Source organism: Stegostoma tigrinum, chromosome 37, assembly GCF_030684315.1.
Source record: "Stegostoma tigrinum isolate sSteTig4 chromosome 37, sSteTig4.hap1, whole genome shotgun sequence".
In the NCBI taxonomy this organism is placed as follows: Eukaryota; Metazoa; Chordata; class Chondrichthyes; order Orectolobiformes; family Stegostomatidae; genus Stegostoma; species Stegostoma tigrinum.
The window spans coordinates 12,595,111-12,618,289 of record NC_081390.1 but is presented as its reverse complement, the minus strand read 5'-3'; the positions used below and the strand labels follow the sequence as shown (position 1 = coordinate 12,618,289).

The following is a 23,179-nucleotide window of genomic DNA, read 5'->3' as shown; positions in this document are numbered from 1 at the left end:
ACATGGCCTCTGTGCTTCGTTTTTCCCTGTGGCTGATCTCACTATTTCTTATTGTTCCCACGCTACATTCTTGTTGCTTCAGCTCTGCCTTTATCTCCTGCTGGTCTCAATCTTTCCCATTTCTCCCCTGTTGTGTCCGCACGATCTCTGAGTCACTTTTATCCATGTGGCTGGGCTTGCTCTTCTCCACTGTTCCTCAATGGGCTTCAAATTAATTTTCCTGCCTGGTCCCCTTTGATTCCCAAAGAGACCAAAAATCTGAATATTCCTGCCTTAAATATATTCAACAATGGAGCATCCACAACTGTTGTTTGCAAGAATCACCATTGTTGGAGTGAAAAGGTCTTCATAACAATCTTCTTGCATGTTCTGTTTCAGATGTGAGTCATTTCTTTGTTAAGAAGTTTAATATTTCTCAATACTTAAGCAAATAGGAATACCTTATCTAATCTCCATTTTCTGTATTTTGCACTGTTACATTCAATATCAGGGAATACATTTCCAATCTGGAGGTTTCCCTTTTATCTCCCCTTTTGTCTACCCTGTCTTATGCTATATCCACCAGCAAAAGTTAGAATTACGAAAATTACGTGAAACATCGCCCAGACAGAATTCTGAACGCATGGTAAAATTAGGTTGTAATGTTCCATCATGTCAGTTTTAAAATCATGGAATTTTAAATGAAAGTTACTAAAATGCACTGTGTTTTCCAATAATGTGGAAAATATACAACTAGACAAAGTATGATTTATTCACAAATATGTATTTTGTTATGTCAAATAACACTTTAAATATTACATGTCTAGCAGCACTAAGACCTACCAGGAATAGATTCTTTCTCAATAAAGTAATCTTCTACAACAAACCACTCTAAGTTTTATTAAGTGCTAAGATTTAAAAATAAATTGTAATCTAATTATCTATGTGTTCCTGAAGTAGCAACAAGGTAAGTCAGATGAGTGATGTAACAACACAGTTCTGCCATCATTCTAAAAGCAAGTAATCTAAGCAGTGTCCAATCTCTGTGAAAAATGTGTTGCCAATCTGTTTTTAGAGACCAACATATTACTGTCATCCCATTTCATCAGGTGTTCGAAAACAAACTAATATGTGGTTGCCAAACATTTCTTCCACTGAAATTTTAATTATTCCTGTTTTATTTTACTTGCTGTCACTTCATCGTCTTCTGTGATTTATGCTTATTCAAATGTCTTGTCAGATCTTCAATTCGGAGATCTTTCAGCTGAACCAGATGCTCAAGTCTCTGCACTTTCATCTGCAGTATCTAACAAAATAAAGAACAACATTTCAGCATATGTGACTACATTTGCAGATAGCACAAAGATAGGAAGAAAAGTGTTAAGAAGACAACATAACAAGGCTGCAGACTTACAAATAGGTTAAATGAGCAGAGCAAAATTTGCCAGATGGATCATAATGAGGAAAAATATGTAGTGGTTCACTTTGGCAGGAAGAATAAAAAAGAAGCATTATTTAAATGGTGAAGAACTGCAGAATTCTTAGGTGCAGACAGACCTAAATTTTCTTGTACCTGAGTTACAAAAACTTAGTATGCAGGTTACAGCAAGTGATCAAGAAGGATGATGGAATGCTGAACCCAGTTCTGAAGGAGACTCATACTGGACTTGAAAATATTAACTTCATTCGTCCTTCCATTTATAGAGCAAGACCTACTGAGTTTGTCGAATGTTTTCTGTTTTTAAGTGGAAAGTTGTCCTTCACTATCAGAGGATTTGAACACAGAAATAAGGATGTTATCCTTCAATTATACAAGGCACTAGTGAAGTCATATCTCTAAATACTGTGTGCAGTTTGGGATGTAAATGCTTTGGAGGTAGCTCAGAGGATGTTTACCAGGTTGATAACTGGAAAGAGCGGATTGTTTTATGATGAGAGATTGGACAGACTAGGCTTGTTTTCACAAGAGTTCAGGAGAACAACAGGTGATTTGATTGAAATATATATTGTCTTGAATAGTGTTGACAAGACGCATGTGGAATAGATATTTACTTTTGTTTCCCAGTTCCAAACTGGCCCACATCATGAAAAAATAAGGACTCACCCCTTTTAAGACAGAGACAAAGGGAATTTTTTTTCTCTTAGAGAGTTGTGTGGCTTTGGGATTCTGCCTCAGCAGGTAGTGTAAGTGGAGTCATTGAATATTTTTAAGGTGGAGATAGAGAGATTTTTGTTTAGCAATGGAATCAAAGGTTATTATGGGTGAATGGGAATGTAGAATTAGGAACACAAACGAATCAGCATTGATCTTATTGAATGATACAGCAGAATGGAAGGGCTAGATGGTCTTTTTCTGCTCCGATTTCATATATTCTATAGCTGTCTCAGTTTTTCATTTGAATTTTTGTTATGGAACACAGACCTATCAAGGAATTTAACAAGGAATCCTCCAGCTCCCACAATCAGAATTAAATGAATACCTTGAACTCATATTTACTGCTTTGTGTGATTTAGCTTTTGAACACCGGAAGCTTAAAAACATTATGGAGTCAGGACCAGCAACATATTATATTGTTCAGTTTACATTTCATTAATATTATGTTGGCAATGAGTACATCAGTGCATGGGTCTCAACACAAATACAGTTTAACACCAAGCAAAGTCTGCAGCTTATTTAACTGTCTAAAGTGATGATGTAACTTTGCAGAAAATGCAGAGTTGGGTTTGGGTCAGAGCTCGAGATCCAAACCCATGTAATTCATGGGGATATAAGATAAGGTAACAATATGCTTATGCATCTTAGCCATGTCATTCACATGTTGGGCAAAGCTTCAATTCAAGCAGGACACAAACATTTGAATCAATCAGGATTAGACCATTCAGCCCCTCAAGCCTGTTCCACCATTAAATAAGACCATGGCTGATCTGGCCACAACCTTAAATTCAAGCTCCTGACTAACATAATAACTTCGCAACCCTTGACTTCAAGAAATCTATCTACTTCTGCCTTAAAAGTATTTAGGTCCTCTACTGTTGCCACCTTTTCAGGAAAAGTGTTACAAAGACTCAATACTTCCTGTGAGAAAAATAATGGTCTAATGTCTGTTTGAAATGACAGGTGACTCCTGACATTTAATCAGTGACCTTTAGTTCTATATCTCCCATCAGAGGAAAAATCCCCTCCACACCTACCATGAGAAGACTTCTCAGGATTTCATCTGTTGCAATTGAGTAATCTCTTATTCTTCTAAACACGAGTGGATATGAGTTTAGCCAGTCCAACCTTTTTCATAAAACAACCTGCCTATTTCTGGTATTAGTCTAGCAAATCATCTCTGAACTGCCTCCAACACATTTACGTGTTTCCTAAAATAAGGTAACCAAAATTGTGCAAAGTGCTCCAGATGCAGGCTCACCAGTGCCCTGCATAATTGAAACCTCACCTCCCTACTTTTGTATTCAATTGCTTTGTAGTAAATGATAATAACAATATCACTGTAGTCACTGAACAATCCAGTTACCAATTTAAACCTTCAACTATAATGATGCCTGTAGCAAAATATATATCTCATTTTGCATCAATCCCAACCACCCTTACAAATGGCTCTTCCTGTGTAACATCAGATTTAGCAACGGAAAAGATTAATCGTCCCTGAACCACTTTTGATTGATCACACAGCTCTTTGCACGGTTCTAGATTCACTTTGTTGTGAAGTTATCATTGAATATTGCCTTTGTCTGTTAATCGTAGGCTGGGTTTGTGTAAAATACTTGGTCAATTTCATCCATTGAACAAAATAAATAAGATTATAGGTTAAAGCTGTCTGAAACACTGATTCCTCAATTATACTGATGTGTCAGTGAAAGAGTCAAACAAAAGGAATGTAAGTTGTGTATAGACAAATACCAGAGGTCTTCACTGTTTAAAATACTAAGAGCTTAAAGTTTTACTTTTACTGAGTAAGCTACAAACATGTTGCTATGAAATGCTTGCTTGCTAAAAAGATAACTTACAGAGAGAAGATAGTAATTTTATAAACAAAAATTTGGATGAGACACAGAACATATTTAAGTTAACATTATGTCATAATATGAAATGGGGTTTCATTTGTGATTCTTGTTACTCATTGGTGGGACATAGACATTGCTGGTTAGGCCAGCATTTATTGCCCATCCTCAATTGACCTTGAGAAGCTGACGATGAGTTGCAGCCCATGTGGTGTAGACCTCCACCCTCTGATCACAACCAAACAGCAGGCCTGGTACAGGAAGTCCACATTTAGTGCTGCTTCACTTTTAATGTCAGTTTATAAGGTCTTTTCATAGAATAGAATCAGCAAATTTTACAGTCCTGAAGGAGTCCATTCGACCCATCCAGCTCACTAAAGAGCTAGCCAGCTGGTCCTATTCTCTTCTATCTCCACAACCCTCTAAATTCATCACTTTCAAATATCTATGCAGCTCTCTCCTGAAACCTCCTATGGAATCCACCTTCACCAGTCTCCCTGGCGGCACACTCCAAATCCTAATAACCCTTTCTGTAAAGCAGTTTCTCCTCATCTCACTCCTAGCTCTCTTGCTGACAATTAGAAATCTAGAGTTCCTAGACAATCTAGAGTTACTGATATATGAAACTAGTGAAAACAGAATATCCATCTTTACCCTTGTCAAAACTGTTCATTATTTTGAACACCTCAATAAGGTCACCTCTTAATCTTCTCTGCCCAAAGAGAATATGCCTAATTTCTCTAATCTTTCCTTGTATCCAAAATCCCTCATTCCTAGTATAATTCTAGTAAATCTCCTTCAAACTCTCTCCACGGCTTTAACATCCTTCCTTGAATAAGGTGCCCAGAACTGAACACAACACTCCAAATGTTGTCTGACTGATGATTTATAGAGTTGGAGCATCACTTCCTTGCTGAAATATTCTATGCCTCTATCTATAAACTCAGAGATCCAAACACCTTCTTAACAACTGTTTCAGCTTACCTGCCACCCTAATGTATGTAAAACCCAAGGTCCCTTTGCTCCTATAGAACCCTGAAGGTTGTACCATTGAGCCTGTATTGTCTCTCCATGTTTTGTCTACCAAAATGCATTACCTCACACTCGTCTATATTGATATTCATGTTCCAGGTGTCTGGCCATTTGGCCAATTGTCAATGTCTCTGAAACTGCGCAGCATCATCCTCATAATTCACTGTTCTCCCAAGCTTAGTATCATCTGCAAACTTAGAGATTTTGATCTCAACACTCATCTCCACATCATGTATTTAAATTGGAAAAAGCAAGGGTCCCAACGTTGATCCCTGGGGAACACCACTTTCAACTTGCCTCCAGTCTGAGAAACTCTCATCTATACTTATACTCTGTTTCTTACCTTTTAGCCAATTTCTAATCCATAGTGCCAAGGATCCATCAATTCCAAACAATTTCAATTTGCTAACCAGCCCACCATGTGACACCGTATCAAATGCTTTCTCAAAGTCCAAATATACAGTATCCATAGCACTACTCTCATTCATTGTTGGTGTCACCTCCTCCAAGAATTCAATTAAATGTGTTAGACATGAACTGCCCTGACGAGTATTAACCTACTTTTCTCTAAGTGTGTATTAACCTTATTGTGCCATCACAGTGTTGGGTTCATTTTAAAATTGTTTCACGCCAATCTGTCATCAGGTCACATGACCCAATTAGGCCATTTTGAAGTGGTCTTTCCCACTCTATGACCCATATCTTGCTGTCATGTTGTTGCATTGTGAGTTTCTATGAACTGTGCCAATGACAGTTGTTATGTAAGGAAGCAGGGATCATGATGGAGTAGTTGTAGAGATGATCTTTCCTGTTATGAGAGAATCTAGAACAAGGGTCATTTTAAAAATCAGTGGTCACCCATTTAAAAGAGAGATGAGGGGAGATTTTGTCTCTGAGGGTTATGAGTCTTTGGAACTCTTTTCCTGAAAAGGTGGTGGAAGCACAGTGTGTGGATACTCATAAGGCTGAAGTGGATAGAATCTTAATAAAAACTGAAAGAACTGCAGATGCTGTAAATCAGGAACACAAAAACAGAAGCTGCTGGAAAAGCTCAGAAGGTCTGGCAGCATCTGTGTAGAAAAATCAGAGTTAAACATAGAACATAGAACATTACAGCACAGTACGGGCCCTTCGGCCCTCGATGTTGTGCCGACCTGTCATATCAATCTTAAGCCCATCTAACCTACACTATTCCATGTACGTCCATATGTTTATCCAACGACGACTTAAACGTACCTAAAGTTGGTGAATCTACTACCGTTGCAGGCAGAGCGTTCCATTCCCTTACTATTCTCTGAGTAAAGAAACTACCTCTGACATCTCTCCTATATCTTTCACCCCTCAATTTAAAGCTATGCCCCCTCGTGCTCGCCATCACCATCCTAGGAAAAAGGCTCTCCCTATCCACCCTATCTAACCCTCAGATTATTTTATATGTTTCAGGTTCGGTGACCCTTCCCCAGAAAGACAGAATCTTTTTCAGCAAGGGAGTGAAAGATTATCGGGGTGGATAGAAAAGCAGATTTGCGATTACAATCAGATTAGCCATACTTTCAATTCATATGTTTATCTGTAAGATGAGAGGAGAAAAATTTAAAAAAGTCATGAGGGGCAACTTTTTTACACTGAGAATGGTTCATATGTGGAATGAACGCTCAAAGGAGTGGTGGATGCAGGTACAGTTACAACATTCAAAAGACATTTGAATAAGTATATGAATAGGAAAGGTTTGGAGGGATATGAGCCAAATGCATGCAGGTGGGACTAGTTTGGTTTGGGAGTATGGTCGGTGTGGACTGTTTGGACCAAAGGGTCTGTTTCCATGTTCTATGACTCCACGTATGTAACTATTTTGTACACAGCACAATCTCATAAGCAAGTGATAATGGTTACACTGTTTGATAGCTTGCTATTTGACTTTGAGGAGTACTGAGCGATTTCAAATATGAAGCTAAGTTCTAGAATATGGAGATTGGACCTTAGGTTAAAGTCTTACAATTACATACAGACTGTAAATTTATGTCCTACTTCAAGATCTGACCACCAGTTGTTCATAGAGAACGTGAGAAGCTTCAGTCAGGAAACTTTCTGACTTGGTGGACCAGTCTCCTTATTAAAAAGCCCCAGAAGCCATATCTCCATTCTGGGAGGTAGGGGTAGATTCTCCAGTAGCAAGCCTGAGGTGGCGATGGAGGTGGTTCTACAGCCAGGCTCTGTTTATGGAAATGTTGGCCCAGTTGTAATGATGAACTTCACGCACTTTTAATTATCCCACATGGCCAGCATGTCTCCTCATCAGCCCCATTTACCCTCCCATGCCATGTGTAGACCACAAACCCCAACTCAAACCCTCTGGGTCCCACATTGGGAGATCTGAGGTTTTAACTGGGAAGAAGCCCAGGTATGCAGGCATCGTGTTTCTAGAACAAAGTGTAGGTAGGGTTAATGCAGCAAAAAGCATGAACGGTGATCCTGTGACTGGGAACAGGAGAAGTTAACATGACCCAGACTGTGGTGATAGATTAGATTCCCCACAGTGTGGAAACAGGCCCTTCGGCCCAACAAGTTCACACCGCGCCTGAACAGGAACTTTAAAAATGGCATGAGTGAGCATTTTGGCATGTGATTTGAATTATGGTGTGTTTGAGTTTGAGAGTTAAACAGGGACCATTAGATCTAGATGTATTAGGAATGAGTGAATGTCTGAACAGTAGGTATGCTGAGAGTGCAAAGCAATGTCATTGAGGTGAAAATAGGTGGTCTTGGTGATGACTCCAAGTGAACTATGGGACACTGTTTTAAAATCATGGGTCACCCTTTTAGGACAAATTTTTTTTTTTCGCAGAGGTCTGTGTGATTTTGAAACTCTCTTCCTCAGAAGGCAGCGGTCATTTAAATTATTAAGGTAGATGTAGATGGCTTCTTATAAGGCAAGAAAGTTAAGAGTTATGGGAGTGGAATGTGGAATTTGGAAGGCAAACACATCAGCCATGATATAATGGAATGGCACAGTGGGCTTGAACAGCTGAATGGTCTACTTCCACTCCTAACTTGTATGCATGATTGTACATTCTCTCCATACCCACTGCTTTAATAGAAGAAAGCCTCAGGAACCACATCACAACAATGACAAGGCTTTGAAATGGACATGAGAAAGAACTTCTAACAATCTAATGGCATTGTCACTTAAACACAATGGATACTAAGAAACATACCAGATCCAATGAAAAATCATAAATCCCCTCAAGTGATCATTTGTTTGAAAAAGAATAATTCATGGGCCACATCAAAGATAGATAATGCTTTAATAACCTTATAAAACAGACAACTGTTCATATAAACCCCTACAGAGACAAATTCTTTAGATTTTTAAACTCAGCCAAGCAGCATTCATAATTATCTCAGCTGTCAAACTGAAGCACCACTATTTTATTACAGCGTATTAAAACACAAAGAATAGACTTTACTCTTTATTTCAAAATAAATGATCTATCAATCAAAGAATTCTAGAATCAGGTGGCTTCCTTTTTGGTTCCCTACTTGTAAGTGGGGCAGTCCTACCATTCACGACTCTTCTGGAGTAGCATGAAGCATGCCAACATATGAAATAACATGACTCCATAACATTTTCAGGATGGGTGGGAGTTTTGAATTGCCTACTCCTGTAATGAACCTAGAAAGGCGAGGAGTGCTGGGTGTAGTTGAGCTATGTGCACCCTTACTTCTTGCTTACACAAGTTGTTGGAAAAAAATAATAGGAGTGGGAATCTTCCTGCCTTTTTAAAGATCTCCCAAGTTGCCCCAACTTGACAAAAATGCAGATCAGAATCTGGGCTGACACTCCTTTGCAGCGCTGAGGGAGGATCAGTGCTGTCTTCCTTTCAGAGTATAAACATCATGTTTGCAAATACTTGAAAATTTGAAACAAATAGAAAAAATCAATATAATAAAACAGAGTCAATGCATAGTAGATAACAAAGTGTGGAGCTGGATGAACACAGCAGGCCAGGCAGCATCTTAGGAGCTCAAAAGCTGACATTTCGGGCCTAGGCCCTTCATAGATTAGACTTTGACCCCCAAAAAGAAATTATACTGAAATATACTAACCCCTGAATATTTAACCTGAAAGTCTTCCTTTTGTTACTTGGTGAGAGATTATTTCTGTTATGTGAAACACATATACACATGTAGAATTCAGAAAAAAATTGTTAAGCAACCATATTCTGGTATTTAATAATACAATTATGGCGTACGTGATCTTGTTAATGCATAATAAATTCTTTTCTAATCCTACGAGAGGTAAAGCAGGCAGTGCATTCATGCAAAAGTAATTGGCAAAGCATTTTTTTTGCATGGGATAAGCAAATGGTCTGAGGAATCTTACGTTAATTTGCAAAATGCAGGTGATCTAACAATACGTTTTAATGTGAGTCAGATCAGTACAACTGAAGAGTGATTTGCCATGAGATGATGACTGTTGAATGAAGCACAGCTTTATTTCCGGACAGGAAGAGACAGCCTCTTTCTTCAGCACATCACGCTTATGGTTTTCCCTCCCACTCACTGACACAGTATTACATGTTGTATGCAGAAGACAAGTTAGGTAAAAGGGATATGACTTATTTTATGAACTAGGACTGCTTGTCCTGCTCCATGCTCCCCTTACCACTGCTTTGTTGAGTCTAAAGACTAACACACTGCATAGTACTAGTCCAGCCCTTCCTCTGTAGGATTCAACATGGGAAATCAAAGATTTATTTCAGTATATTTCAGTATAATTTCTTTTTGGGGGTCAAAGTCTAATCTATGAAGGGCCTAGGCCCGAAATGTCAGCTTTTGAGCTCCTAAGATGCTGCTTGGCCTGCTGTGTTCATCCAGCTCCACACTTTGTTATCTACTATGCATTGACTCTGTTTTATTATATTGAACCTGAGGAGGTAGGGGAAGCCCAAAATGAGTTTTTTGCTTCTGTCTTTACGAAAGAAACCAACTTTGTAGTGAATGAAACCTTTGAAGAGCAGGTGTGCATGCTGGAATGGATAGAGATAGACGAAGCTGATGTGCTGAAAATTTTGTCAAACATTAAGATTGACAAGTCGCCAGGCCCGGATCAGATTTGTCCTCGGCTGCTTTGGGAAGCGAGAAATGCAATTGCTTCGCCACTTGCGAAGATCTTTGCATCCTCGCTCTCCACTGGAGTCGTACCTGAGGACTGGAGAGAGGCAAATGTAATTCCTCTCTTCAAGAAAGGAAATAGGGAAATCCCCGGCAATTATCGACCGGTAAGTCTCACGTCTGTCGTCTGCAAGGTGTTAGAAAGGATTCTGAGGGATAAGATTTATGACCATCTGGAAGAGCATGGCTTGATCAAATACAGTCAACACGGCTTTGTGAGGGGTAGGTCATGCCTTACAAACCTTATCGAGTTTTTTGAGGATGTGACTAGAAAGGTTGATGAGGGTCGAGCTGTGGATGTGGTGTATATGGACTTCAGTAAGGCATTTGATAAGGTTCCCCATGGTAGGCTCATTCAGAAGGTCAGGAGGAATGGGATACAGGGGAACTTAGCTGCTTGGATACAGAATTGGCTGGCCAACAGAAGACAACGAGTGGTAGTAGAAGGAAAATATTCTGCCTGGAAGTCAGTGGTGAGTGGAGTTCCACAGGGCTCTGTCCTTGGGCCTCTACTGTTTGTAATTTTTATTAATGACTTGGACGAGGGAATTGAAGGATGGGTCAGCAAGTTTGCAGACGACACAAAGGTCGGAGGTGTCGTTGACAGTGTAGAGGGCTGTTGTAGGCTGCAGCGGGACATTGACAGGATGCAGAGATGGGCTGAGAGGTGGCAGATGGAGTTCAACCTGGATAAATGCGAGGTGATGCATTTTGGAAGGTCGAATTTGAAAGCTGAGTACAGGATTAAGGATAGGATTCTTGGCAGCGTGGAGGAACAGAGGGATCTTGGTGTGCAGATACATAGATCCCTTAAAATGGCCACCCAAGTGGACAGGGTTGTTAAGAAAGCATATGGTGTTTTGGCTTTCATTAACAGGGGGATTGAGTTTAAGAGTCGTGAGATCTTGTTGCAGCTCTATAAAACTTTGGTTAGACCGCACTTGGAATACTGCGTCCAGTTCTGGGCGCCCTATTTTCAGAAAGATGTGGATGCTTTGGAGAGGGTTCAGAGGAGGTTTACCAGGATGCTGCCTGGACTGGAGGGCTTATCTTATGAAGAGAGGTTGACTGAGCTCGGTCTCTTTTCATTGGAGAAAAGGGGGAGGAGAGGGGACCTAATTGAGGTATACAAGATAATGAGAGGCATAGATAGAGTTGATAGCCAGAGACTATTTCCCAGGGCAGAAATGGCTAGCACGAGGGGTCATAGTTTTAAGCTGGTTGGTGGAAAGTATAGAGGGGATGTCAGAGGCAGGTTCTTTACGCAGAGAGTTGTGAGAGCATGGAATGCGTTGCCAGCAGCAGTTGTGGAAGCAAGGTCATTGGGGTCATTTAAGAGACTGCTGGACATGTATATGGTCACAGAAATTTGAGGGTGCATACGTGAGGATCAATGGTCGGCACAACATTGTGGGCTGAAGGGCCTGTTCTGTGCTGTACTGTTCTATGTTCTATGTTCTATGTTCTTATCATCATGATGTAAGTGGCCAGATAGCAGCAGTGCTATGTTTAAACAATGTATTCAATCAAACTGATTCTACATTTAAATGAATTAGATCATTATTAGCTGGTCAAAAAATCCTGCAATAATGCACATTGGAATCAGGTAATAAATAAAGTTCATTGCTGCCTACATTTGATTTCTCTACTCCTGACCATCACCCACTGTTTCAACGTATACAATGATTTCATACTCACATGCTAAGTACAGAATAAGTAGCATTTACAGTGAAGAAATGGGGCTGCTTTTTAAGGCCATGATGTTGGAGAGTACAAGCTTCAACTGACCATTGGATTATGCAATAATGATTCCGCTGCAGAATTTTATATTATGTTCTGTTAGATACTCCCTCACAATGCCATTTACCTCAAAAAAAACAGGCCTACCAGTGTTTGGCTTGTCTACAGACATTGTCTTCTTAAAGCTGTGCCACAGCTTTGAATGTTGACTGTTGACAATTTTTTCTTTTATTCAAAATCTATTGATATAAAACACAGGTAGCCAACTCATTCTTTCTACATTTTTCTATGTGCTTTATTTAACATAACTATCTTAATATAACTATATGTCTAAGCTTTTTTTTGCATTGTAAAACACTTTGCTTTGCTTACTCTCACACCGTGTCTCCAGCAATTCTCAGCTTAGGGTTTCCTTTGAGAATTCCAACAGAGTTCCATAACTTAGAGTACAGATTCCATTGTAACTGTTACTAATTATACCAACTGAACATTACATAGTTTGCATCAAAATTAAACTATTTTTGTTACTGTACCTACCTCCACAGTTTCACGAAGGGCTAGCAGTGCTTGATCTTTTTCCTCTAACAAGAGACGAATTTCAGGATTCAGATGGGAATACTGGTCACAAAATGACCTAAGATAGATAAAACAGTCATGGGTTATTCAAAAGGAAACACATTCTATGCCCTTTAATGAAGAATCTGCACCATAGCACTATGATTTACAAAGTTAATCTGGTACAAAGAATGTTCACCAGCCTGAAGATAGCATGGAAGTCAGTGCAAATTGAAGCAAAGTCCAGTGAATTTGTACTGAAATAAAAACAACACACTCTGTTCATGGACCTTAATGTACACTGTCCAGGACAAGAGCTTTTTGATCACAGTATGGCCAAAATTAATGGAAGATTGAATGTGGATTCTAGACAGGTGAACCTTGGACAACCATGTTCTTGTGTTTCTGTGGTGCAGACGATAATTTTCAGCATTAAGATGCTCAGGACCAGATTGTTTTCAAGTATCTCAAAACCTTTATCCCAACAGATTCATAATATAAATTCATTTACAGCAAACTTACAACATATACATTTAAAATAAGTTTCAAGTACTCATCTACAACAGAAATGCAAATAACATAAATCCTCATTTATTAGCCGATGCCATATATTTGATTGATATTGAAGAAAACATTATTAGTCCTTATTGTTCGATTTTTAGTTAAAAGCAAGATTCCAATTCTTCACGATCGGTTTGTTTTCCAGCGGTCTTCACTAATTTTGAATATTTATTAACATGTTCACACTTTTTTCACCATCTTGGTTGGAGATTTACTGACTGTAAAATTTTACTTTAGCCACGTATTCATCTTTCTTGCTACGTATTCTTGTGTGTACCTATGACTTTTATTTTTGAAACAAGTTGTAATAGGTTGTGATAAACTATGGCAAGTAATTGTAGTAATTACTACATTTAACAAAACTTTGCTCAGAATAAATTGCATATTGGACCATTGTGCACAAATAAGTAGGCTGATTATGCCATTGAATTGTCCATATCATGGCACTTAGCAGTGCCTGAACGAATATATTCTATTCTTAAATGTAATCCTGATTTATTCTGTTTACCTACTTCCAACTTCTCCCTGTGGTACATTAGCCAAGAGATTATTTTTCAAGTCGTGAGCCTAAACATTACCTCAATGTGTAATTTCAGTTAGGCTATAGATGGGAACTTGGCCATCTCACTTTCTTAGCGCATGAACACTGAGCCAGCTATAGTTTATTTTATACTGTTACTTTATATTGTTTGTAAGGCCTGATAGCATTTTCATTATTTTCTGTTATCCTTTACTTATTCTTTATCTCTTAAATCTACTGATGTCAAGTCTTGGTTCCATGGACCATGCCAGCCATATCCCTCTCACAGACTGATATTTTTCACATATGAATGTGATAAATTGCAGATCACTTTAAAAAATGGCAAAAAAGTCAATCACATAGAGTGAATAATGCTGTAAATATATTATTCAATTGCTGAGTGAACGCCCTGTAGCAAAAATACAGTTCAGGGCATTATGGTCATTGCAAAATGCTTGAACTGTTAACTTACTTGTAGTCTGCCATCACCCTGTGATATTGTTGCTGACTTTGACTTCTGCTCATTTCATGATGGACAGCCAAAAGAGTGTTTTTGACATGCAATACTTGCCCAATGCAAATTATTTTTACACATTACAAACAGTGACCTCAAAACAGTCAAACGGCTGCCCAACTTTTATGCTGTGAGACTTCAATTGGACTCTTGAATTCTTTCACTATAAACTACCTAAAGCTTGTTTGTATCAGTGTGAAAAAACAAAAATTGTTATCGTAAGTTCCATCTGGGTGTCTCAGATAAAGTAAAAACCACAATGTCATAAAAACAGGAATCAATAGGCCACAGATAAAATATGTGCTTCTAACAATGAGTGGTATTTTACAGTCTACCACACACACTAAATATTGAAGCACTGGTGCTACTGGAAGAGGCTTAAATGTGTTCATTTGACCTGAAATTCTAATTTTTTTAACAGCAAAATCTGGCTCGTACATGAATTAAGTAAAAACAATGGGATGAATTTTCCCAGCAATTGAATCACACAGGCAATCATAAGTCAGATGAGAAACTATGCTGAGTTCAAAAAATTAGTTTCTTGGTGCCAGGAATAAAATGTCTATTTTTCATGGCAGGCCAAGCATCATCTTAGGAGCACAAAAGCTGACATTTCGGGCCTAGACCCTCATCAGAGCTTTTCTGATGAAGGGTCTGGGCCTGAAATGTCAGCTTTTGTGCTCCTAAGATGCTGCTTGGCCTGCTGTGTTCATCCAGCCCCACACTTTGTTATCTCAGATTCTCCAGCATCTGCAGTTCCCATTATCTCTGTCTATTTTTCATCCAAGGTGTGAAAGGAGAGTTGAAAAGCTCACTAGTGAAAAGTGAAAAGCCTATTTGCATCTCGTTAGTGCTTCTTCTCACCTCATTTATAAGCAACCTTTTATTCTCCCAGAGACCAGAAGCTAGACAGGAACAATTTCCTACATGAAAGTCAGACTGTGTACATGGCCGTTCCAGATTGGGGCATGCTTCTCTGGACCTTCCTTTTGGCCATCAATCACCAGCATCTCCATGCATGTTCAGGGATAGCGACCACCTGCACTCTTTTCAATGGAGGATGGCAACAGACTTGCACCAGCCTCACCACATCACCATGGCACATTTCAGACTGACTTGGAATATAGTTCTCCTCTACAATGTTGCACTTTGGAATGCCCCAACACTTTACATTGCAATGCTCCTGCCAGGCTGCAATATGCAAAGGGACAGGAAGTCATTTGCATTGCACTATGGTGCATCTCAGGGCTCTTTACTTTCTTTCTTAACGCTCACTCACTTCATATATACTTGAATGCTCACAGGATCCCTGCCTGGCCTTTTTGCTTTGCCGCCTCATTCAGAATTTAAGGGTTCACTGTAATTCTGTCTTCCCTTGTCTTTTAACAGAGACAAATCCAGGCAGCTTGTCCTGGATGTCAGTAGTTATCAGCGAAGGGGATGTACAAGATGCTACATCAATGTCATACCTATCACATGAGCCAGCATTTTGCACAATGCATGTACTTCCAACAAATGGTCATGTCTCAAACACCTCAACATCTCAAATGTGGGGTAGGCCCCAGACAAGTCAAGGTGGAATGTTGTCAGTCAGGGCATATCATCACTGACAGTTAAAGGCAGTGTCTGATCTCAGTCCAGCAGCTTGGAAACAGTCAATCGTTCATTTGGGATGGTCAGGGTCAGCGGTTTTATACCACTACAATGTGGGGAGTGGGTTACTCCTGGAGGCCCAATGCAACCAATCCAGGGATTAGTGGTAAATCAGTCAGGGAGCTGTTCAGATTTTAGCCAGGGCTTTTGGTCACCCATCAGTCAGAGCTTTTCTTCCAAGTTGGTCAGGGAGTGGGTCAAAGTCAGTTCTTCGGGGTTGCTCACTGCAAGTAAAGGCTGGGGTATCATCAGAGGATGGTTGCTGTTATAGGGAAATTGTGGAAATTAATTGTGGGGATTGGAAGCAGCATGTGGGAATGCAGGGGGGAGCAATAATTGAGAAGAGAAGCAACTCAACATAAAATGGTGGCAGATGATAGTGCTTTGGAGGACATCAGTCACTGCAGGAGAGAGGTTCTTCATGGTCACCGCCTGACTTCTATATCAGGTCAATTTAGCATAAAGGTTGGCATGGCTAAGCTGCAGGGCTGCAGTTCAAGGGACAGTTTTGGAAGATGAACACGTAAGTTAAGTGAGAATGTGTAAAAGCTTAGAACTAATAGTGTCAACAGGGAGTAGGAGGAAGAAAGGAAGGCAGATGCGCGCGCGTGTGCGTGCGTGTGCGTGTGCGTGTGTGCGTGCGTGTGCGTGTGTGTGTGTGTGTGTGTGCGCGCGCTGGGGGCAAGCGGTTGGGGGAGCGAGATTATCATGTTGTGCCTATGACTCTGTCTGTGAAGTGTGACCTGTGTTGCCTTCCATCCCCATCCAAATGTGCAACGAAAGTGGAAAATGGCCGTGACCAGACTCAGAGTGTGCAGACTACGTTTTTTTTCCTGGCAAAATGTGGTTACTTGTGAATGATGTGTTGTCCTTCAAGATACTATTCCATTAGCTGGCAGTTATACAGTATAGGTTCAAGACATTTGTAAACACAGTACCTTGCATGTGAAATGCTTACAACTGTGTGGAATGCAAATCCTGGCCACAAGGAACCTTCATCATGTCATTGACCATTATAGATTATGATCATTACCATCTTTGTGAAGCAGAAGTAATGACAGGTGATCATAAAAGACTTATCCACGGGCCACAATTCACAAGAACAATCCAAGATCTCAAGAGCATGGAGTTGAGTTCTTCTCACCTTGAATGGTCAATATTTGACAATATGCTATCATATAGGGGTGAGCAAAGGTTTCAGTAATCCTACTGCACTTACAATCTCCTCTGGCTTGTGCTGTACATATTTGAATGACACCTACGATGTCAAAGGTCCAGCTCTAGCCTTCCATTTTAGAGTCCTCCATATCCCATTGTATTGAGAACTACATTAAACTCTCATCTGGATGTGACGTGAATCTTGACTGCTCACATTACCAATGAACTGTTCTGATTCTGATATTCCCCATGTAGGTACGTTGGATAAAGCTGCAGCAAGCATCATTGTTACTGTTGCTATGATGCAACAAAAGCACAGAAAAATTGAGATGGAACAGATGGGTCAGCAACTTCCAGTAGCTGCCAAATAGCCTCTACATGAAGAAGTCGCACCTGAAGGTCCTTTTGGACTTGCAGGGGAGGTAGAGAAAATCTAGAACCTATTGTCCTCTATGCTATTTCTTTCAGCAAAGCAAGATGCATTTCTGTCATAGACAGAGAATATCTCAGGACAATCTCATAGAACCATGCCATTGGCTGAAGCAGGAGCAGCGACTTGAAGGAGTGGGGTCCCTCCAATCCTGGTGCTGTCAAGAAGAAAGCTGCACTAAATGTTTACATTATTGGGTGTCTCCAAGGATCCACTTGGGATCTGTGTAGGATCTCCTCATCTTCAATCCATAAATGTACCAAGGTTGTTAACTGATGTAATATGTGCATGGTTACATTGCTACATCTTGTTTCCCTGTGAAGAGGTCAGTGCTGTGGAATAGGCTGTAAGTTTTGAAAATATAGCTGGCTTCCCACAGGTTCAGGGCTCTTTAGGTTAGTTGTGGTATATTCCTGTACAAAATGCAATAGCCCATAAGTTCTACAATCTTCTAATGGTACAAACTACAAACTAGGAATTTCTGAACTTGTACTTGGATGAAAAGACACACTGCCAGTGTTACTGGTGAACAGCACTTCAGATAAGTTGAGCAAAAAATCTACTCAGGGAAGATCATGACAGGTCAAATTAAATGCTAAGTATGAAAGTGCAAAGCACTGCGCATAAGAAGAAAAACAAACGGGTAGCACAAGTAGTTCATGAATGGTCTTAAGTAGCTCAGCAAGAAGTTGAAAGCAATTTAGCAGGCTTATTAATCTCTAAGGTTTTAGAGTAGATTTGTAGCTTGGGTTGTGGATGTTGTGGTTGTTTGGCTTGCCGAACTGGTTCTTGTTCTGCAGACGTTTCATTACCCTGCTGGGTATCATCATCAGCCTCCAATGAAGCACAATTGTGTTTTCCCACCTGTCATTTAAACTCTGGAACAGGCGAAGCAGAGACAAGCACAGGAATTCCTAGAGGTCCAGCTCTCCACTTAGAAAGCCATCAACTAACTCATAGAGGTAGACCCCATATACACTTCATTGCGAAGGAAAACCGGAAGTGAGGTAATCCAGCTGAACGGACACCAGAGTTTAAATGACAGGTGGGAAAACACAATAGAGCTTCATCGGAGGCTGCATTGATGATGCTACCCAGCAGGGTAATGAAATGTCTGCGGAACGACAAACCAGCTCAGTGAGCCAACCAGCCACAATTTATTAATCTAGCCAATATGGCGCAACAGTCAACAAAGCTATCACATTGCAGTTAAGCAGCCAAACACTACAAGTCAGAACTTGTAATCCATTTTATAGTGTTTTGGTCAGTTCCCATCTTGGTTTAATGTTCAGTTTGACTAAAATAAAGTGCAGGAGGTGGTGCACAGAAGAGCCACAAGTCCAATTTCTGTGTTGGAAGACTAAATTATGAAGAAAAATTTGGGTTTTTCGGCCCTTCATCAGGAAGGAGATGTGAACTTATAGAAATATTTAAATAAATCAAGAAGTGAAAGGCACAAGTGAAATATTATTTTAAATTACTTTTCAAAAGTAGGTCTGAGGACAATGAATTAGTTTAAAGTAGCAAAGTTTTTGATTGATCACTACAAGAATGGATTTTCATATATACTGAGCAAAATATCTCGAACCATTGAAGAGGAATTTTCTGCATGGATGAATTAAGATGAATGAAATTGTATTCAATGTGCATGATGCATTTCCATTCATTATACAGGATGAATTACATTTTGGATGCTACTCTGTTCCTTATGTTCTACACCCTATAATTCATTCTTTGCTTGAAAGACAAGATAGTAAAAAACAGAACAAATATGAAAGAAGGCCTTGAAATTTCATTCAGTCTCTATGAAAAAGCTACTTTGGACGTTATAGGTTGTAAGAACATAGAGGTAATACAGAAAGGTGAAGTTCAAAATTATCACTACCCTGTTTTTATTACATCTTTCACAAGGGGATATTGATCAGCACAAAATCAGCTCATAAAATGCAATTGCTCAATGAAGGTGGCTCTTCCATCATGGTAACATTGTCTATATTTTAGGTGTAGAAAAGTGGATTACCCAATGCTGCAGGTGGGCCTGAGCAATCTAATTCTGTGCAATATGCCTCATCACTTACACTGCCTGTTCCAAATGCCAGCACAGCTACACCCACATCAGAAGGGAACAGCAAGTTCTACTGTGAAAGGAGAGGAAGATCAGTGTTGTTGGCAGCAATACTATCGGAACCAGCTGGCAAGAAGGCCAAGTCATTTCCTTCCTCAGTTGTAGCGATTAAATATTAATATCTCACAGGGTCTTATTATAAAAACATGAAAGACAACCAATATATAAACGGACATGCTTTTGTGAGTTACTTGACTCTAAACAAAATGCATAAGAAAAATATACCTTTACATTACGTATATTTATTTATATAACATTATATGTTCTAAATACATAGTATACATTGTCTTTTGGGACATCTTTTGCACCGAATTAATTACTTTTGAAGTGTAATCACTGTTGTGTTGCATTTACTGTAGCAGTCAATCTGTACACCAGAAGCTCTCCAAAAAAAGTGAGAGAAATGAACAGTTAATGTCCTTCCATGCAGTTGGTTGAGGAATGAATATTGGCTGGAAAACTGGGAGAACATCCTGCTCTAGTTTAAAAAGTGACCAGTGAGCAGTTATTCCTGTAAATATCAATATGGGTCAGCAGTAACCAAAAATACCTCGTGGTTTTAGCATGAAATTGTTTCAAAATGGAATTACATTATAACTTTGAAGGTACTGTCTTCTACAAACTAAATTCAACAGGTCTAATTGGAAGGTTGCGGTGTGTACAGAATTTTGACAAATTAGACCACCTGTTAGGGATACATTTGCTCATGTAGCACCACTTTGAGTAACACATTGCAAATTTGCATCGATTCCCCAAGGTCAGATTAACAAGCTGCTGCCTTCATAGTATTTATTCATCGCTATATTTGAGGAATACTGCACAGATCAGACAGGTAATGGGTCAGAGCATTGCCTGCCTCTGGGTATTTGACATTTGGCTTGGAGCGGCACTATGTAAATATATCTTTGGCATGCTGTGTTGTTTTTTTGAGACTGTTTTAATGAATCACAGCTAAAAACATAAACAATTAGAAATGGATCATTTTGTACTTCCAGGTCCAATCCAGTATAAGGTAAATGCAAGATGTAATTCCATATGTTTCCCAATAATGTTGCCTCATCTGAGGACCCCACTGAACTTTTACAATATTTCTCTATTCCACATGCATTATTCACAGGACTGACAACTTAGTAGTGATAAGTTGCAAATCGGATCACTTTATTCTTAACTTGGAACTGGACTGAAACTGCCAAAATATATTTGAGAGCTTTCAGAGATTATACACATACAGTCTGGGCTAGATTCAAATTAAATATGCACAGGCGAAAAAATAGTCGCTCTAACTTTCTTTCCAGGTTTACAGTATTTGAGAGCAAACACATAAAATTAAAATGTTTACAGGCTACTTATTCAATCTCTACAAATAGATGGCAGGCAACCTTTTATCTTTATCAACTGGAACATATATTCTAAATTACCTCTGCTTCTGATTGTTGTACCACATTTCTGGTTGGGATTGACATTCCTTTGTAAACAAGTGCATGTTGGGTGATACATAATCTAGAAAAAAAAGAATAACTTTGTGCAGAACGTGTATTGCATTTTGCTTTAAGTGCAATAATTGATGGCACTCACACATTGAAAGATAAAGCTGCACCATTTTTTCCTGACACCAGGTATTTCTGGTTACCTCCAACATAGTTTTAATAGTGCACAGAGCATTGTACCTACATTTTTAAAAATACATTTATTGTTGAACTACCACGGCAGTTTAAAAAAGGTCAAGCGAATCAGTCATATATCACTCTGGTTTCAGCTTAACCAGAATGAGATCATTACTTCTGGCAGATTTTGATTCTGTTGATTAATATTAAAGGAAATCCTGTTCATTTGCATTTCATTTGTCAGTGCAATGATAGAGGAATTAGAATTGAACATCCAGATTTTATATAGCCAAGGATGGAGTCAAAGTCAAAAAGGAACATTCTGCAACTTTCACAGCTGATGAACTTATTTCCTTTACATCAAGCTATGCAATATTAAAATAATGCAATGCAATACCATAAACCTCTTAACTAGAGACTGATGGGCCATATTAAACAATCATGATTCAAATTTTAGAGCCACTAACATTTTTAAAACTCTATTTTTGTTTGGGTCAAACCCCAACCTCCCTGTTTTAACATTTAACATCCCTGAAGGTTTACTCCTGATGACATGATGGAGTATAATGCGTACATATTAATGGTACTCTCCTGAAATCTCAACTGAACTTTAATCCTTTAACAATGTTCCCAAGGAAATATTTTAACTTGCATTAAAGCTCAGCTAATCTCTTCAAATGCAGGGGCACAATGGACATCAATGCATTTTCTGAAGCTATTCATTTTATTTAAATATAAGCAATTTATTACCAAGTTTACTTTGACAGCAAGCCCATCCAATTCTAACTCTACCTTCAAGAAGGACAATGGCAGTAAAGTCTTCCTGACTTGAATATTAACTGCCATTACTGTTGCTGGTTCAAAAATCATGAAATTCCCTACCTTATACTCTCATGCAACAGTACCATCAAAGTAACTCCAACTGTTCAAGGAGAGGGATCATTGCACTTTCATAGGGTAGCAATAAATGCACTTTTATCAGCATCTCATCCACATCCCAATAACAAGAAAACAAAACATCAAGAAGTTCCTTTCCAACACAATATTGCTGCTTCATATTTTTTTTACAAATAACAAATGTCCTTAAAAAAACTCCAAATGTTTTTATCATAAAATGCCTCATTTATGCTTACTGCCAATGTATCTGTGTTAATTTAAAACATATGAATCAGTGTATTCTTTGTCTAGTGGCTGTGTAACTCAATAATTATTAAGCGCAGGAAAACAGCTTACCTAAAATGTTCTTGTCAGCGTAAGTACTGTAATTTTCCACCTCCTGCCAAAATAAAGGAATCTATTTATGAATTTGACAAACAAGTGAGCATTTAACTATGTTTAATGACTCCATAAGAATTTTCTTCAAGTTGTCATTCCCATTCCAGGGAAGAATGTGGATGGGATCATCTGCCGTAATGTTATGCCGCATTTTCAGAGTTCTGCTGAAGTTATGGTAGGTAGTCAAGACAGTTTATACTGAAACTAATGGTGTTGATTTACACTTATACTTAAAGCTGATCATCTTATTCTTATGAGGAAAGTGATTATTTATACCATCCTCTACACCAGCTGAGATTACTATGAAGGACTGTCCTTCTCAACCGTTCCCTTAGCCTGAGGTGTGGTGACCCTCAGGTTACACTATCACTATCAGTTGTGTGTCTCTCCAATAAGAGAGCTGCCCTAAAGTCTGACAGGACTAAGGTGTTTTACCTTGGCTTATATGGGATAACTAACAACATTTAATATTAGAAAATAGTTCCTTTAAGGGTCAATGCAATCTCCCATATATATCTCTATCAAAACTGCCCTTATTTTATTGAATATAGTTTTTGCAACAACCATATAAACTATGTAACAATGCAAATGCAATTTTTCACAATTTACTACTCATCTTTTTGCTGATACCTTGCTATGTGGCTGTGCAAAGCTTATGCAGAACAGTGGTTGCAAAATTGCTTTATGAACATTATAGAATATATCTTCCATTAGCTCCAGTACCAACATTTATGTAGACACTGAGGTGCCGCTGCAGGTGAAGGCATGGATATTAACTATATTCTTTGACATGGTGATTCCCATCTGTTGGCAGCCATGCTCACATTGCATAATTGCTGCTGATTTCAGG

General features: G+C 39.0%; 1 protein-coding gene across 3 annotated transcripts in view; it reads right to left on the bottom strand.

Annotated features, from left to right (window-relative positions):
- Window positions 1-808: 808 nt before the first annotated feature.
- The window catches only part of spef1 (sperm flagellar 1), a 39,289-nt gene continuing 16,918 nt past the window's right edge, over window positions 809-23,179 (bottom strand). For 2 of the 3 annotated variants that reach the window (XM_048563563.1, XM_048563564.1), the window contains 4 exons: window positions 22,288-22,330; window positions 20,869-20,950; window positions 12,472-12,568; window positions 809-1,285 (listed from right to left, as the gene is read on the bottom strand). In XM_048563563.1, the coding sequence (XP_048419520.1) occupies window positions 1,172-1,285; window positions 12,472-12,568; window positions 20,869-20,950; window positions 22,288-22,330 (336 nt within the window). In that variant the 3' untranslated portion in view covers window positions 809-1,171. Of the gene's footprint in view, window positions 1,286-12,081; window positions 12,174-12,471; window positions 12,569-20,868; window positions 20,951-22,287; window positions 22,331-23,179 lie in introns of all 3 variants that reach the window. The other variant, XM_048563565.2, reaches the window with a different exon arrangement.